The sequence below is a fragment of the Silene latifolia genome, chromosome 8, assembly GCF_048544455.1.
Source record: "Silene latifolia isolate original U9 population chromosome 8, ASM4854445v1, whole genome shotgun sequence".
NCBI lineage: Eukaryota > Viridiplantae > Streptophyta > Magnoliopsida > Caryophyllales > Caryophyllaceae > Silene > Silene latifolia.
In genome coordinates this window covers 57,245,321-57,264,779 of record NC_133533.1, presented here as the reverse complement: position 1 = coordinate 57,264,779, position 19,459 = coordinate 57,245,321, and the positions used below count along the sequence as shown (strand labels likewise).

The window sequence follows — 19,459 nt, the reverse complement described above, 5'->3', positions numbered from 1 at the left end:
ATAAAGACTTGTACCCTATATCACTCGATTTGAATGACTCTCGTAATCCAATGGTATTTAGACGGATCCACAAACCATAGATCTTGAGTAAGGGGTGAGGGTACGTGTTGGGAAGCCCATAAGGACACCCAACCCCGCCCGTCAATAACGGCCTCTACTAAGTCAAGTATGGATTTCAAACAAGGTCATAGCTACTACGATATATGATATGCAAACATCGTTTTAAACCCTAACATGTGACAACAATTTCTATGTCGTTTTAGATGCAACTAAACTAACTTTGTCAAAGTTGTAATTTAGCATGTGGGTTGATTGATCTAACAACATACAAAACAAAGCAAACAAGGCTTAAGGGGGAATGGGGGAGCCGTTGGGATCTACCTATTACAAACCAGGCATTTCATGCCGACACAACAATAAATTAAAGATACAACTCGATCTAAATACAATTGCTACATGCAACACTATACACGACAACACACACGGCCAATCGGCCTAGAAAAGCGTGCACAAGAGGGGTGGCCCACGGCTAACATGACCCACGGCCTTGGGTCACTCCTCGTGATGTGTGCTTTCACTTAATCTCATCGAACTAGACATAGGGCTACGCACCAAAGCATGCATTAGCATAAATCGGGCCATGTTGCTTTAAGCAACATGCGATTTACTACGCTCTTACATGCATTGGGGAACAACCGTCTAACCAAACAAGACTAAGGTTTTTTGAAAGAGGTTTTGACTCGATAAAAGAAAACTAACTCGAAAACTACAACTCGATAAACAAACTATAAATTACAAGCTACAAAACAACAAAGAACAAATGATAAACAAGAAAAGAAAAAACGAAAAGAGAAAGACGAGAGACACGGCCAACTCACGGCCCAAACCACGGCCACCCTCACAGCCAAGACAAGGCCATCCTAGTTCCTAGGTTAGGTTCATTAGTTAGATCGAATGATTGCGAAACGGATTAGAAAACGAGTTATAAGACAGGTTGATCGATTGAGAAGAAACGCGCGAGGTGCATTCTACACGGCCTAGAAGGGGTCAAATTAGGTCACGATATCATAAGATTAATGCTTACTCGTCGAGTGTTAATAGGAAGGTGCTAATCACGCACTCCTATGCTAGCGAGAAATCAAGTGAAAAGAAAGATGTATTCAATTAGGTTACAGAATTGTTAATCGATTTTTAAAGCTATGTCAATGCCACCTAACATGTCTAATTAGGTTATTAAATTGATCTAATGTCGTCTAAATAAGTCATATGTTAACAATAAGAGGTCATACTAACATGCAACGGGTCCTAGGGTGGGTCGAATTGGCCGAGACAACAAAGGGTCAAAAGCGAGGAACGGAAGTTAGAAATTCGTTTTATTTATGCCCTACCTTGAACACGAGGATATGTAAATGAGACGGGGGTGTACGACCGACTGAAGTAGCGGTTTATTTTCCCATCTCAAGTCAACGCGGGTGTTCATGGTGGTACTTTAACTCATACTCGGACTAAACTAGTTTCAAAGTTAATTTAAACGATAAATAAAGGCGATAAACAAACAAAAATAAACTATAAGAAAAACAAACATAAAAAACGAAATAAAAAAGGAGAAAGAGGAGAATTTGATGCACCCTCAACCTACATGTATCGTTGACACCGTCTTGGGTCGTAATCGATGGTAGATTTTATCTCGAGAGGCCGTCGTCGACGAAGAAACAAAGCAAACACGCGTTTTTGGCAAATCTGGACAACAACTTTCAAACGATGATTTCTCCCTCGTTTCACGATGAAAATTCGATTTAAAAGATGTTTTGAAAACTAGAAAGAGAGGAGAACAAAGATCTTAAAGCGACCCCTGCTCGTTTTGAGTTATTGGGCACGAAAAACGAGCACAAACAGAACTGGACAGACAGAACAAATCACGCGAAAACAGTGTATAACACTGCTTTTTCGAGGGATTTCGTGTACTCTCAAGGGAAATTTGGCTCGTAAATCTTTGTCTAATGTGTAGATGGATGTTATGTGGTTAATTAGGAACAAGAAAATCGAGTTTTGATGGAGGTTTGAGGGAGGAACGAGTTGCTTTTCGAGGAGGACACACAAACAGTTCAGTTTGTGTGTCGGTTTTGTTTAGGGTTTTTGGGAGGCAATTAGGGTTTGTTTCTGAGGTTTAAAGCTTGTGGGTGATGGTAGGATGTATGAAGAACTTAGAGGAATGAATGTATGGTGAAGGGGTGGTATATATAAGGAGTTAAAGTAGGGTAAAAGAGAGGGAGAAGCGATCGGCCTGCTTGAGCATAGGCACTGTCCCGCAGACTTTGGGGGTTTTCTTGGTGGTTAAGGTAAGGTAATATGGGTAGGATATTAGGGTATGGGTTAGGGTTAATGGGCACGGGTTTTGGTGGTGTTTGGAGCGGGTTTTGGACTTGGGTTTGAGCTGCAAAACAGGGGGGGGTCATTTCGTGTTTTCATGGGGCTGATTGGGGGTGATTTGGGGCATGATTTGGGCCGTGGTTAAGGGGGTTCGAACTGGGTTGGATGGGTAGTGGTCTAGGTTGGTTATTGTACTCGAGATTCGTGCCACCGCAAAGAAAACGGGCTCAAAAACCGAGCTAAAATCGAGCTCAAAAACACATGTTCAAAACGAGTTCTTTTCGATTTTCAAATCGATTTTTCAAATCAATTAACACATTAAAATAAATGATTTTTCAAACCAAATATACTCATAAAATGATTTTTCAAATCAAATATTTATTTTATTTTCAATAAAATAAACTTGGGAAAATAAATTCAAAATAAAATAAATTAAATTGAAATCACCTTGAAAAGACTTTAATTTAAATATCATTTAAATTAAAAATACTCCGTCGACAACGCTCATTCTACATCGTAAAACGAACCCAAATAATGACAATGACAACTAAATAAATACATGTGTCCTATCATCATCGGGTGTTTGTCGGGTTCTCTATAAATTCCAATATCGACGGATACGGGTATCTACAGAGCCCCCACTTTGACTGAGGCTTGGACAAGGCGAAAGTCAAAGTATACCCCAGGTCCCTTTCGACCTGAGGATTCTGCGGGTCGTTTATAGTCCATTAGACTTGCGTATATAAGCTCGCCAGCCATAAGAAGAGATCATACCTGAAACTTCGTTGGGGATTGCCTCTTGCTTCTGTTGTGTCAAGTTGTCATCATTGGTCATCGACCCATAAATTGCATAAATGGTGGATTGAGCCTTATCCTTAGGCGCCTACGTATCCGTTTCTGACGGAATCAAACCCGCGTCGTAGTTCGGCAACTGCTGACACATGCCCAAAGTTTATCATCTCGCACGCGTATGTCCAAAATTCATCATCTCACGACATTTGCCCAAAATTTATCATCTCACGGCGGTGTCAAAATGGGACGGGACTTTCCGAGGAGGTTGCCGCCACTTTCATCATTTGCTTTCAGCTATGGAATTCTTCCATTTCATACTCTTGTATTGAATTGAATTCTGAGTGGATGACATCCTTTTCATCCTGATAATGGTCTCTGAAGCCAACGGCTTCAGAGCCCCCAGTTTGCAATGGCTCTAAAGTCGAAGACTTTAGAGCCCCCAGTTGAAGCATATCCTGCTATATTTGAAACATAGAAAATGTACTAGCAATAATCATCACACAAGCACATTTGGATCATCGATCTTAAAATTGGATCATTTGAAATACTAGGTCATCGACCCGAAGATTGAATTTGAAAATTTTGAATAATTGGGCCATCGACCCGAATTTTGGATTTTGACATCACTTAGCATGTTGGGCCATCGACCCGAGGTTTGAATTTGAAAGACTGGGTCATCGACCCGAAATTTGAACGTGTTGAAAATTTTGAATAATTGGGCTATCGACCCAAATTTTGAATTTGAAATGAATCACTTGGATGTTGGGTCGTCGACCCAAAATTTGATTTTGAACTTTGATATTTGAACCTTGACTTGAAATGTACCACTACTTGGATCATCTATCCCATAATTCGCAAAAAGTTTTCGAAATTTCGAAATTCTGAAATCTTTGGCGTTTTGAAATCGAACCTTGACGGGTGAGCAAGAAATACGACTCAGACACTCTGTATGACCCGTAAAAAAACGTGGGCGTAGCCCGCTACCGTAAAACAAAAAAGGAAAATAAAACCGTAAGTGTGCACGGGCTTTAATTCAATTATTGACTTGTTGGGGGTAGAAATGTAAATTGGCCGTTCCGGCGCCAAAAGATGGCAAATGGGAATCACAAGGTCGTCGAACTTGGGACGGAGATATCGTATAGCATGGGCGTGCTCCCAAGGGCACATGGGAATGAAGATCACTTGGCATTGACAAGGTGGATTAAACTCATGGAGCAACAACGTTAGCTTCGCCTAGACACTAAACACGGACTGATTTTATAAGAACAGTTTGACATCACACATCACTCTTGTTGGGAACATCCTGTCACTCTTCTCCTCGCCTCCTTTCTTTTCAGCGAGTTTTCATCATTTCTTGCCACCGCCTTCTTTCTTTTCAGCGGGCTTTTACTATTTTTCTTCCACGCCTTCTTTCTTTTCAGCGGGTTTTTCATATTTTCTGTTCCCAACAAAAACCCACATCTATCTGACTCAGCATCTTTACCTACACCGTTAGATAAAGCTCATTCCGAGACTTGACATTACTCATCTGAACCTATATCCTTATCCTAGCCTACATCGAGTGCTAAGACCGACTCAAACAAAGGTGGCTTCATTTGGACTTGGTTAAGACCCGTAAGAAACCGACAAGATGACAACTTGGTTGATGAGTGGATTGAATCCCTTATTCTGAAGGACTGCCTACGTATTCGCGTGGAGCGAAATCAAATCCGACGTAGTTCGATCAAGGTGCATTAAATTGGCATTTTGATTGTGTGTACACACTCGAAGGTTTCACCTAAGGTATCATGTCGTATCCCATTCTAGCCTGTAAGGTACCGTTGTATCCCGTGTCTAGGGTTGGTACAAAAGGTTGTGATTCTTTGGGATGTGGAGCTTGGTAAAAATAGGTTGGAATGGTTAACCATCATTCTGAAGGTTTGCTTTGTGGTGCTAAGGCCAACGGGTTATGGCTTACATCGTGGTTGGAAAAGGTGTCTTGGTTTTGATAGAACCCGAGTGCAAATGGGTTGGAAAACAATGTGGGTTCAAATCTCCATATCTGGACCCTAAAGGCTGGGTGTAACAGCACAAGCGGAATGATTCTCAAAATTCCTGACTATCCCCTGGTAACCGTCTCAGGAAGGACTTAGAGGGTAAAGAGGTCAATACTTACGCTTTTGGGCTTCGCCCATTGAACCTCAATTATGGGTACTTGACTTGAATTCTGGCTTCCGTAACTTCGACATTCAACCAAAAAGCATTCCGCAATAACTTCAACATCTTTTTTCCTTTTTTTTTCTTTCATCTTTTTTTCATTTTTCCAATTTTTCTCTTTTTCTCATTTTTCATTCTTTTTCATCTTTTTTCTCTCTTTGAAAGTGATCTTCTATTCATTCTCTTAGTCACAAATGGATACACTTTGAAAACATGGCTTCGCCAACAAATTTGGGTAGGAACTAACAATTCCTTGTTAGAACGGGTTGATATCTTCTCTCTTCGAGATGGGATGATTTTGCTGGGGAAAAGGCTTGCCTTCCATCATCGATAGGGGAAACAAGGAGCTAGTCCGGGTTTGTCATAGAATCATCTAAAAGCTTGTCATAAACATTGGTTCAGATGGAGGTTTTCTACCACCAGACATGGAATAGGTAAAGGAATCAAACACGGAATCCTATTGTACCTTACATTTTGAAACGGGACATATTTCTACCCCAGGGATGCCTTTGAGTGTGTTGTGCGTTTTATCATATTTCGGAATGATTGAGGATTGGAAACAAGACATATTTGGAAACGAACTGCAACTTTTATTGGAATGACACATGCTTAACAGACACGAAGGAACGATTCCTAGGACACACCCTAGGTCATCGTGGAATAAACGACTCAACTTCAAGAAAAGAAAGTCCTAGACTCGACTCGACTAAGATAAGAAAACAGATCCCGACTCATAATTTTCAAATCTGGTCTTGAGCTTTCCCTTGTTCAGCTGTCAGCTTAGATGCTCGGTTCTAGTCCTTGATCCCTTTGATGGTCTGCCTCCATCCTGAGGTAGTCCTCGGAGGATCTACGCCAGTGATGAAGGTTGGTGAATCGAATTGTCCTTTATTAACTTCGTTAACGAAAGGAGTACATTATAGAGCGAGACTCCCGATTTGAATTTCATTCGTCAGGTTTGGCAAGAATTCAGAGCAATCCACAAATATTTTCCCGATAAACACCCCTTTCAGGTGACATGGGTGGATAAGATGGGAATAATCGACATTGTCTTCGATAGAAACAAAGTTGGCGTGATCGCCAAATGGATTGGTGATGTTATTGGGTTTAACAGTTGGGATCGGGAGTGTTCCACTCTTAATCATGTCTTGGATTTCGTGCTTCATCGATAGCACCTTTCAAGATATCATGGCCTTTCCTTGATGAAAGGCACAGAGGCATTTGGTTTATACCATTTACCTTGTTGATCGAGGGAGGGTCCTGAGTTGGACCAATAGGCTTCAGCTTTACTTGGGCTATGAGCCTTTGGAGAGCGTATGTATAAGTGCATCCGATATCGGTGAATGCACTAGGTGTTTGGCTAACGGCTTCTTCGATTGCCCTTCTAAGAGATTGATGCCTTCATCTAAATGGGTCGTTCTTTGGGGCCTTGGCCTTAGACGATGAGGCCCCTTGGTACCCTTTCGGCTTTTCAAACTCTATGACATCATCTTCTACCTTTATCCCGATTCTTATCAATTCTTTGAAAGAGCCAAAATTCTGGTATTTCAGAGCATTGCGGTAAATAGGCCGTAGATTCTTTACGAACTTATCTACCATTTCAACTTCATCAGGCTTCTTGGCTAGTTTCACGCTTTCAAATAGCGCCATCTTGCAAAGAATTCAAGAAAGCCTTCTTTTTCTTTCCGTGTCATCACCTCCAATGTTCTTATGTTGGTTTGAATCTCGACATTGTCAAGATAGTGCTTACAGAACTCCACCGTAATATCTTCGAAAGTGGGAAGTTCTTAAGGTCTAGATTGTAGAACCACGCCTTCGGTGTTCATCCGAGATTGAGCGAAAATTTCGAGAGCATGTCAAAGTAGTACTCCTTCATGCTAAGTACCCTTATAGGCCTTAACATGGTGGACCGGATCTTGGTGCCCTTGAACTTTGGGATGTCAGTGAGTACCATGTTCGTGGGCAACTTATCCTGCACCGGGGCATAGGCCCTAGCATTCTCATAGTGAATGTTCTTCCCCTGGGAGAGTTTCAAACGGTCTTCGATGAACTTGAACCGTTTCTCCGGTCGATCGGGGGTGGGGTAGATGGAGGGGAATCTTCACCCAGCTTAGATTCGATTGCATCCATTCGGGTCATCATGAGGTTCACGGCCTCAGTGAGCTTGTTAACAGCATCTTCCATTGCTTGACGTCGGGTTTTTGGCGGCCTTTCTACAAGAAAACCCCGTACTGAGTCAATATTTAAAGTAAGAGCCCCTGCACACTTAAGGACACGACCCCAACTTGACTCAAACAAAGACTCGACTTGAGATTGGCTAACCAGAGGTTCGACTCACGGTTGGATCTAGACCTTGGTTCATTTTAGACTCGACAAAACGACATGACTCAAACTGTCATAGCACGATTCTAAACTGGACTCGGTGTGACTAAACCCGTGATTGGACTAACATAGTCCTTAGGTTCGAGTGAAACGTCCTAAAGGGCCTAGCTTGGACGTTTCTGTGGACTATCCTAGACCAAATGGTCGACCAACATGACTCAAAGCCCAAGAGGTGAGCTTGGGTGACCCAACAGGGTCATGTTCTAGACTCTTGGAACGGAAAAACGCCTGGCCTAACACGGCCATGACCCGGACACGACTCGACGCATTTCATGCTTGGTTGAGGTTCGAGAAACATTTTGGATTGAATTTGAAAAAAACGAATAATTGATTTGAAAATGAGATTTGAAATGGGCAGCATGCCGGCTATAAAAGCTCATTTTGGGCCGAAAATTCTAGTCCTATTTGGGCAGCATTCCGCATTTTTAAAACCATGCTATTTTGAAAGTAAGTTGTTCAAAAGTTCGGTTTTGAAAAGGACATGGGAAATTTCGAAAAAGACTCGGGAAAACAAATTGCACATTGTCATTCTCATGTTATAAGGATGTATGCTCCTAGACATCTCTAAGTCTCGGCAAGTCTTCTATAAGAAGGTCTATGCCCTCCATCCTTTTGCGGTCTTATAGAGCAAGGTGTCTTAAGGTAGAGTACCTAGAAGATCGTCCCCACCATCAAGAACCACGCGAGGTGAAGTGGAAGCGAGCAATGTGCAGCTTCCTAGCATAGCGGACGCCGCCCCCACGCATCGGAAGAAACGCGCTGGGACGGCCCGGCAAGTCCTTAAGGGTTTATGCATGAATCGTAGCACTATGAGTAATGTTTTACTTTCCAACACTTTCTTTTCAAGTTTCACCTCGGAGGAAAAGACCCTAGAAACAAAGTGTAACTAGTCCTCTTTTCCCCAGTGAGTCGCCAAATCAGGACAAGGCCCTCGAAATCTGCGTCCGCGGGATCCACACTAGGCATAATCGACTCGAGGTTCTTTCGAATCGAATTAAGACCAATTAGAGTCGCCACCAAGTTTTTTGGGAACTTGGAACCGTTCAAGTCAACTTTACACCTTTCATCGAAAAGCATAAAGCCAATCGACTACGAGTGATTAAAGATAAAGACTTGTACCCTATATCACTCGATTTGAATGACTCTCGTAATCCAATGGTATTTAGACGGATCCACAAACCATAGATCTTGAGTAAGGGGTGAGGGTACGTGTTGGGAAGCCCATAAGGACACCCAACCCCGCCCGTCAATAACGGCCTCTACTAAGTCAAGTATGGATTTCAAACAAGGTCATAGCTACTACGATATATGATATGCAAACATCGTTTTAAACCCTAACATGTGACAACAATTTCTATGTCGTTTTAGATGCAACTAAACTAACTTTGTCAAAGTTGTAATTTAGCATGTGGGTTGATTGATCTAACAACATACAAAACAAAGCAAACAAGGCTTAAGGGGGAATGGGGGAGCCGTTGGGATCTACCTATTACAAACCAGGCATTTCATGCCGACACAACAATAAATTAAAGATACAACTCGATCTAAATACAATTGCTACATGCAACACTATACACGACAACACACACGGCCAATCGGCCTAGAAAAGCGTGCACAAGAGGGGTGGCCCACGGCTAACATGACCCACGACCTTGGATCACTCCTCGTGATGTGTGCTTTCACTTAATCTCATCGAACTAGACATAGGGCTACGCACCAAAGCATGCATTAGCATAAACCGGGCCATGTTGCTTTAAGCAACATGCGATTTACTACGCTCTTACATGCATTGGGGAACAACCGTCTAACCAAACAAGACTAAGGTTTTTTGAAAGAGGTTTTGACTCGATAAAAGAAAACTAACTCGAAAATTACAACTCGATAAACAAACTATAAATTACAAGCTACAAAACAACAAAGAACAAATGATAAACAAGAAAAGAAAAAACGAAAAGAGAAAGACGAGAGACACGGCCAACTCACGGCCCAAACCACGGCCACCCTCACGGCCAAGACAAGGCCATCCTAGTTCCTAGGTTAGTTTCATTAGTTAGATCGAATGATTGCGAAACGGATTAGAAAACGAGTTATAAGACAGGTTGATCGATTGAGAAGAAACGCGCGAGGTGCATTCTACACGGCCTAGAAGGGGTCAAATTAGGTCACGATATCATAAGATTAATGCTTACTCGTCGAGTGTTAATAGGAAGGTGCTAATCACGCACTCCTATGCTAGCGAGAAATCAAGTGAAAAGAAAGATGTATTCAATTAGGTTACAGAATTGTTAATCGATTTTTAAAGCTATGTCAATGCCACCTAACATGTCTAATTAGGTTATTAAATTGATCTAATGTCGTCTAAATAAGTCATATGTTAACAATAAGAGGTCATACTAACATGCAACGGGTCCTAGGGTGGGTCGAATTGGCCGAGACAACAAAGGGTCAAAAGCGAGGAACGGAGTTAGAAATTGTTTTATTTATGCCCTACCTTGAACACGAGGATATGTAAATGAGACGGGGGTGTACGACCGACTGAAGTAGCGGTTTATTTTCCCATCTCAAGTCAACGCGGGTGTTCATGGTGGTACTTTAACTCATACTCGGACTAAACTAGTTTCATAGTTAATTTAAACGATAAATAAAGGCGATAAACAAACAAAAATAAACTATAAGAAAAACAAACATAAAAAACGAAATAAAAAAGGAGAAAGAGGAGAATTTGATGCACCCTCAACCTACATGTATCGTTGACACCGTCTTGGGTCGTAATCGATGGTAGATTTTATCTCGAGAGGCCGTCGTCGACGAAGAAACAAAGCAAACACGCGTTTTTGGCAAATCTGGACAGCAACTTTCAAACGATGATTTCTCCCTCGTTTCACGATGAAAATTCGATTTAAAAGATGTTTTGAAAACTAGAAAGAGAGGAGAACAGAGATCTTAAAGCGACCCCTGCTCGTTTTGAGTTATTGGGCACGAAAAACGAGCACAAACAGAATGACAGACAGAACAAATCACAAAAACAGAGTGTATAACACTGCTTTTTTCGAGGGATTTCGTGTACTCTTAAGGGCAATTTGGCTCGTAAATCTTTGTCTAATGTGTAGATGGATGTTATGTGGTTAATTAGGAACAAGAAAATCGAGTTTTGATGGAGGTTTGAGGAGGAACGAGTTGCTGAGGAGGACACAAACATTCGGTTTGTGTGTCGGTTTTGTTTAGGGTTTTTGGGAGGCAATTAGGGTTTGTTTCTGAGGTTTAAAGCTTGTGGGTTATGGTAGGATGTATGAAGAACTTAGAGGAATGAATGTATGGTGAAGGGGTGGTATTTATAAGGAGTTAAAGTAGGGTAAAAGAGAGGGAGAAGCGATCGGCTGTTGAGCATAGGGCTCATTGTCCAGCAGCTTTGGGGGGTTTTCTTGGTGGTTAAGGTAAGGTAATATGGGTAGGATATTAGGGTATGGGTTAGGGTTAATGGGCACGGGTTTTGTTGGTGTTTGGAGCGGGTTTTGGACTCGGGTTTGAGCTGCAAAACAAAAAAAGCTTCGTGTTTTGGGGTTGGTTGGGGGTGGTTTGGGGCATGATTTGGGCCGTGGTTAAGGGGGTTCGAACTGGGTTGGATGGTTAGTGGTCTAGGTTGGTTATTGTACTCGAGATTCGTGCCAATTCGCAAAGAAAACGGGCTCAAAAACCGAGCTAAAATCGAGCTCAAAAACACATGTTCAAAACGAGTTCTTTTCGATTTTCAAATCGATTTTTCAAATCAATTAACACATTAAAATAAATGATTTTTCAAACCAAATATACTCATAAAATGATTTTTCAAATCAAATATTTATTTTATTTTCAATAAAATAAACTTGGGAAAATAAATTCAAAATAAAATAAATTAAATTGAAATCACCTTGAAAAGACTTTAATTTAAATATCATTTAAATTAAAAATACTCCGTCGACAACGCTCATTCTACATCGTAAAACGAACCCAAATAATGACAATGACAACTAAATAAATACATGTGTCCTATCATCATCGGGTGTTTGTCGGGTTCTCTATAAATTCCAATATCGACGGATACGGGTATCCACAGTCTTCTAAAGTGAGGTTGGGTAGGGAAAGGACTGTCAATAGAAGGAGGAGGAGATGGGAATCACCTGAGAGGGTGGTTGATTTTGACTTGGGCCTAACACCAGGGGGCCGTGTACTCCCTGGGATGACTTTTGCGGTAACAGCCCAACCTTTTGCTGGACCGGTTGTTTTTCAGGTGGGGAATGGTATGGGAGCTCAGGGTGGCAGAGGGAGTCAGAATGCAAATCAGAATGGGGATGTGATGATGAATGATGCACAAGAAAATGGAACTGGTATAAATGGTGTTGAGGAGGCTCAGGAAGGGATGGAAGGAGCTCAACTTGAAGTGGGAGCAGCTGATCAAGATATGGAGATTAGTCCTGATCATAATCAGACTGATGGGGAGAGAGTGGTGGGATTAGGTGGGTGGCTTGCTGAGGATGATGCCAGTAATGATGTGTTCCATAGTGCTGGTGAGGAGTTTGGGAACCAGGAAGTAAATCAGGAAGATATTAACCTGTTACAGCAGGGGGTTCTTGCTCAAATTCAGGCTGAGGATCCTTACCTTGTTTATGCTAATCAGGGTAGTTTGAGTGGGGTCTTGGATAGGGATCAAAGGATACATGCTGGTATCACTAGCAGGATTGAGGGGGATTTAGAATGGGCTAGGATGGAGGATGACCAAAGGGGGTACAATCAGACTTTTGATCCCCCCGTAGGTGGCTTCCCAATCAGCTATCACTATCCTGATGGTACTATTAGACAGGTGGGACATGGTTCAAGACAGGCTGAAGATCATGAGGATGAATATATTGAGGTAAGGGAACAGGGTGTAATGGCAACAGATGGGGTTCAGGATAACTCTGAGAATGAAGGTTCAGATTCTTCTGATCCTGATCAATCACTAAATCAGGGGGCAGCAACGCATAGTGCAGAGATTTATGCATATGAAGATGTCTCTCCTATCAGATATGAAGATGAGGTAATTGAGATTTCCTCGGATGATACTATGGGGGTGAATACTGAGTTGCAGCTTGCAGTGGGTGGAAGTTCTGGTCAGTCTGAGACTGGGGAAAGGGGATCTAATGGGGACTTGTTGAGACCAGACCTTTCTGCTCCACTCACCTCAGTGGCCATTAATAGAAAAGGGAAAGAGATTGAGGAGGGATCTTCTAACATCCCCCCGTTGAATAAGATTTTTAAAGCTGCTGCTGAAAGAGGTGACTGTTCCAAAGCAGGAATGATTAAGGGAAAAAGAACGAATGCTGAGGCCTTTGATATCCCTTCAGTTGGTGCAAAAGCAAGGTTATTTGCTGAAATCTCTTCTGGGAACATCTCTGATGGCTTTATGGGGCTGGCAGATGCCTATCAATGTTCAGAAATGGGAGAAACACACAAAGTGGAGATCAAGAATGCAAAAAAACGCAAATGCTGCACTGATGTTGGGGACTACATCATTCCTGAGGCTGCAAAGGAATCATTGGAGAATGCTAGGGCTTATTTACAGCAAATGGCAAAGGAAGAGTGCTGGGGTACAGTTTTTCAGCAGGAGCAAAGGAAAAGGCAAAATTGGGGATTCAGGATCAATGTGGAGGATGTCATAATGATTGACTCAAGTGACTCATCCATTCCCTCTGTGAATGGAAAGGAAAATGATTTGGATATTGATGGCTTTGCGGAGGTTGGGCCTTCACAACCTCCTTTGTCGCCATGATTGGACTAGTGTGGAATTGTAGGGGCATCAATAATACGCTCTCCCCTATAATTCCTAAAGTAAGAGCGTTATTAGGTAGTAAGTACTATGATTTTATGTTTTTAATAGAGACTAAGTGTAGCTCGAGTCAAATTTTCCCTATGTTTAGGTCATCGGGCTTTGTGAATCATTTTGGGGTGGATGCAAAGGGGGCCTCGGGTGGCCTTTGGGTAGGATGGAGGAAGGAGTCTAAGATGAAAGTTGTACGGGCTTGTAGTAACTTATCATTTTGCTTGTCGAAAAATATAATAGTGTTTTATGGTACATTGTGCTTTTTTATGGAGCACCAAGTTTAAGCATAAGATCCTCGGTTCTTATGGAGCTGGAGGCATGGTGCGGAACATGTAGAGATCCCTTCCTTATCATAGGGGATTTTAATCAAGTGGAATATGGATGTGATAAGCTTAGTTCTAGCCAACGACCTATTGGAGGAGCTCATGAGTTTAATATGTGGAAAATAAAAAATGAACTTGTGGATATCCCGTTCAAAGGGCCACGTTTTACCTGGTGTAATAACCGCAAGGGAGATAAAAGGGTTTATGAGAGGATTGATAAGGCTTTGGGTTCGAAGGAATGGCTCTACTATTTTCCAAATACCGGGATTAAGCACTACCCAATACAAATATCGGACCACGCTCCAATTGAAATTGACCTTAACCTTGTTAGAAGTGAAAGCAAGAGACCCTACAAGGTTGATGCGTGGGCACTTGAGCATGAGGAATGTCTAGAAAGAATTCGTAGTGCATGGGTTATGTCTGATGCTGGGTCACCGGCTTATCGAATTACCAGGAAATTGTCGCGTGCTAGAACCAATGTGAAAAAGTGGACTCTCGACAAAAAAGCGGAATGGAATGTAAAATGGGAGGAGTTTGATCAAAAACTAGAGGAAGGAATGAACATAGCATGTACGGGAGGAAGTGATGAGGTTTATAATAGGGCAAATGAGGAGGTTACAAGTTATGCTCGGGCTGTGGCGAGTTTTTGGAAACAACGTGCAAAGGTTAAATGGATGGTGGATGGTGACACCTGCACCAAGTACTTCTTCAATTGGGTAAAAGGGAGGGCAGGAAGAAACTTCATTCACGGGATTAAAGGGGAGGACGGTCAATGGAGTTATGACATTAGCAAATTCAGCTGTGAATTTCAAAATAATTTTATGGAGCTGTATATGGCGGACAGGAATGACTTGGTGGCAAGGAATGATCATGATTTTGATCAGGTATTACATAATCTTAAAGTGGGATTTCAACAAGATGATACGGACCGCCTTGCGAAGCGGTTCACGGCTAAGGAGGTGCGTAGTGCGGTGTTCCAAATGGGACCTCTAAAAGCACCGGGTCCGGACGGTATCCCAGCAATTTTTTACCATAAATGCTGGTCTATGGTTAAAGGGGATTTTACAAGAGCAGTCTTATCCATCTTGAATTCGGGGCGAGTGTTAAGGGAGGCAAATCGAACTTTTATTACTCTAATTTCTAAGATGGATAATCCTAAAGGGGTGTCGGATTACCGGCCTATAAGCCTATGCAATGTGCTAATGCGAGTTGTTACTAAGTGCATTGCTAATCGTTTGGCTAAGGTTATGGGGGGCTTGGTGAGTGAGACCCAAAACGCTTTCCTTCCTGGAAGGAGTATTAGTGATAATATTCTCTTGGCGCATGAAGCAATACACTATATTTCTAAGCATAAAAAAGGGAAGTTTGGGCGGTGTGCGTTCAAAGCGGATATGAGTAAAGCTTATGACCGGATAAGGTGGGATTTTCTGGAGGCAGTGCTTGTTAAAGTTGGATTCCCACGAAGCTTGACCAATCTAATTATGAACTGCGTTACTACTGTCAGTTATGAGATTCTCCTTAATGGGTCCCCTTTACCTCAGTTTCGACCCAAGTGTGGACTTCGACAGGGTGACCCCCTGTCGCCGTATCTCTTTATCCTGTGTATGGAAGCACTATCGAGGAACATTGATCAGGCACAGGAGTTGGGATTGATTCATGGTTTACGACTGTGTAGGGGTACCCAGCCGCTGACTCACCTCTTCTTTGCGGATGATTCGGTCTTCTTTTTTCATGATAAGGGGGAATCAGCTACACATCTCAGGAGGATTATTATGGAATATTGTGATGCATCGGGGCAAAGACTTAATCCCGAGAAGTCTGGAATTGTATTTAGCCCAAATACTACTTTGGGGAGGATGCAGAAGGTCATGAGAGCATTGGTGATACACAGGAATAAAGGTATTGGTAAATATTTAGGTATCCCGGCGGAATTTCAAGAATCGAAACAAGATATCTTTAAATCCCTTATTGAGCATGTCACAAGGAGGATATCCTCGTGGAATGGAGTTTTTCTATCGCCTGCGGGACGACTGACCCTAATCTCTTCTGTCCTATCCAATCTTTCCAATTTTTTTCTATCGGTGTTCAAAGTACCGGTAAGTGTGGCAAAGAAGATTAACTCTCTTTTGACACAATTTTGGTGGACAGGATGCAGACTAGGTAAGAATGTGCCTTGGTGTAGTAAAAATTTCCTAAGCTTACCAAAAAGTAAAGGGGGGCTGGGCATTCGTAATATTGAATGCCTTAATCAAGCACTACTAGCAAAGCATGGATGGAGGTTGGTGTCTGGTGATTCATCACTGTTTTGTAAGATTTTTAGAAAGAAGATTTTTGGAAGAAGTGATTATATAAGTGGAATGCCACCCCGCAGGGGCTCTGGTATGTCGTGGGGAGTAAGAAGCATCCTTCATGGACTTGAAACCGTTATTGATAATATAGGGTGGAAGCCGGGGATAGGATCATGCTTAAATATTTGGCAATCTAAATGGGTTGGGGGGCAAACCCCTGAACCAAGGGATCTATTACTGGGGATTGAGAATGTTCATTTAGCAAACCTTCAAATCCGACATCTAATGCAGGAAGGCAACGAATGGAATGAGCAATTAGTGCGCTATTTATTTGATGATGCCTCTGCGGCCCGAGTTCTTGCCACTCAGGTGGGGGGAATGAGGGGAAAGATGAGGTTTTTTGGCCACTTACGAAGGATGGGATTTACAGTGTTAAGAGTGGATATGGGCTAATATTTGGAGACTACATGGAAAAAAGAGGATCTCGGAAGGATATGAGTCGGATTGGTAATAGGGGTAGGGAATTCTGTAGGAAAAAATTGTGGCATCTACCGATTCCCAGCAACTGGAAAATTCTATTATGGAAGATCCTGACCGACACCCTTCCTGTTGGAACTGAGTTTGAAAAGAGGAATCTGGATGTTAGTCTCTTTTGATGCTTGTGTGGAGAAGGTCATAACGAGATGGAATCTACAGGACATCTATTCAGAGACTGTGAATTATCCAGACGTATTTGGGCAGGGTCTGAGCTTGGTATTAGAGTTATGAATGCTGAAACTGGCGATATAAAGGAGTGGATAATAAACTGGATCCGATACTTCTATAATAGAATGGGGGGAGAAAGGAGTGTGATTGCCTTTGCGGCAATACTATGGGGTTTATGGACCCTAAGAAATAACGTGATTTTTAAGGAAATGGCCGTTACACAACAATACCTTGTTCATGGCTTCTTCAAATCCGTTCATGAGAATATACGGATTCTGTGTGCTCATCTTGCCAAAAAGGACAAAGGAATTATTAACTGTAATGGGCAGGATGAGCAATCCTTGTCCTCACTTGCTGAGATTCGGGAGGGTAAGCCAATCAGAGTCATAGGAATGCAGGGCACATGTGAGGTAATCCGGGTCAAGGTGGACGCGAGTTGGAGACAAGACTATAGGGCGGCTATAGGATGGGTGGCTTATAATTCCGCAGGTACGGAGATCATACGTAAGCAACAAAAGATAAGGGCGGAGTCAGCTCTACAGGCGGAAGCTTTGGGTATTCGTAATGCCCTTTCATGGGCACAGCAGTGTCGATACCTCCACCTTGATATAGCAACGGATTGCCTACAACTTATTAACCAAATTGCAGGGATTGAGAAGGAGAATCATCTGATCAATCAAGCTCTAGCTAGCATTCGGTGGCTTTATGCGGATTTTCATTGTCTAAGTTTTAACTTTATCCCGAGATCGCTTAATGTTGTAGCGCATGGTCTGGCTTATCAGGCCATGAGACTGTAAAATCTGTCTTTACGATTGTCAAAAAAAAAAAAAAAAGTATATTCTATCACATGTTTCAATGGGAATTGGAATACAAAGTGAACTGATGAATAGTATCCATAAATAAGGGCGTAACTCTATATAAGTGACTCAAAGTGGGGAAATATGTCAATTATAAAAATGTTAAAAAAGAAAAACTACTACAAATTTTATGGAGCCACTTACTAAACAAGTGGCAAAAATGATTCTCATGCATGCTCATAACGGATTTGCTAGGTAAATTGATTTTTGTGTGTTTATATTTAGTAATCCTTGATAGTTGCTAATATTGCATTTTAATTTATAAAGCTCCCATCATCCCATGGGCAAGTAGCGTACCTCTTAATTTATGTTAATCTCATTTTCTCTTTTAAATGTGTGTTTATTATGGTGACCGGTGAGTATGTCGTTTAAGTCCATACTCCGTATATCTCAATTATCTTTCTGCCTCTTCTTTTTACCGTCTTCCCCCTCCACGATGCACCCAATCACATGGTTAAGCTCATCATTTTCAATAATTGAATAATTTTAGTGAATTTGGACTTGGATGGAGTTATAATTTATACTTATATGAATGAACCTATTACGTAACAGCTCTACATGATTTCTATGTTGCTTCGGAAATTTGCTGATATATACGCATGTATGTTATATATCTGTACGTGCTAATTTGGCTTATTTATCGTTTGCTCTCTCAAATTTTGTTAAACAATGCAACATGGACGATTTAGACAAATCTGATTGTATATCATTCACCTTGATATGTGATATACTATTTCCGTCTCAGTTATTTGTTTACATTTTATATTCATTGAAAGGGTATTTTAATTGAAGATAAACAAATGACTGAAACGAAGGAAGTATTATTTTGGGTTCTTCCTCATCTTTTCATTTTTAGTTCATAAATGTTGAAGTATTTAAGCTCCTTCTCCTCAAATTTTTAATTCCCCTTCTCCCCAAATTATTGATTTTGTGAATTTCTACAATGAATTTCTTAAGAAAATCTTTGACCACGGGATTTGTATTTAGATGGAGGGAAGGGGCGGGGAATGGCAACAGGGACTATTTGTATTTCTTTATGAAGATTTTAATTTGTCTAAAAGTGATTAGATGCTTATGTCGAGTAGAGTCCTAGACTTTCGATCAATTTACGGCGCCCTAAATTTTTAGGGGTTTAATCAATTTATTATTAAGGGAGTAGATAATTTTTTTTTTGGCTACACGTAACTATGACGCTCTAAATTTTAAAACAAAAAATGGAATTGTTATTTACTTCCCATTTCTCATTAATGTGACCCAAATGTTTCTCACTGTATCTATTATACAAGTTTTTTTGATACAAGTTGTCCATAGTTGGTGAATTACTATGTGTACTCTGTACAGTTTGGAGTTGGGCAAATCACACGCCTATTGTTCCAATTTGACATCATAATTTTGGGTATATATTAACTTACATACCTATACAATAGATAGTCATGTATATTAACTAATTTTTGTTTTCAAAAAACTTTTTACATACCTGTGCAACTTGCACGGGTCCTAAACTAGTAGGAATATGTATCAATGATGAAATAAATTTCGATTTCATTTGATATTCACAAAAAAAAAATCAACTATCTAAATTGTTAATTTTCCTAGAGATAACCCGTGATTTTCAAAACTTAAAGTTTTAAGTTGAAAAACTAGACTTCTAGTTAGTATATTACGAGTTTCAGATCAAGAATCTTTTATTTTAACCTCAAAAATCAAAAC

The 19,459-nt window shown here is 41.2% G+C and overlaps 2 protein-coding genes across 2 annotated transcripts in view; one reads left to right on the top strand and one right to left on the bottom strand.

Moving 5' to 3' along the window:
• The window catches only part of LOC141596881 (uncharacterized), a 161,617-nt gene that overhangs the window by 39,284 nt on the left and 102,874 nt on the right, over positions 1-19,459 (bottom strand). The gene's annotated exons all lie outside the window — the stretch shown is intronic.
• LOC141595219 (uncharacterized) lies at positions 16,871-17,689 on the top strand. The gene has a single exon (XM_074415187.1). The coding sequence runs from the start codon at positions 16,871-16,873 to the stop codon at positions 17,687-17,689; it is 819 nt and encodes a 272-aa protein (XP_074271288.1).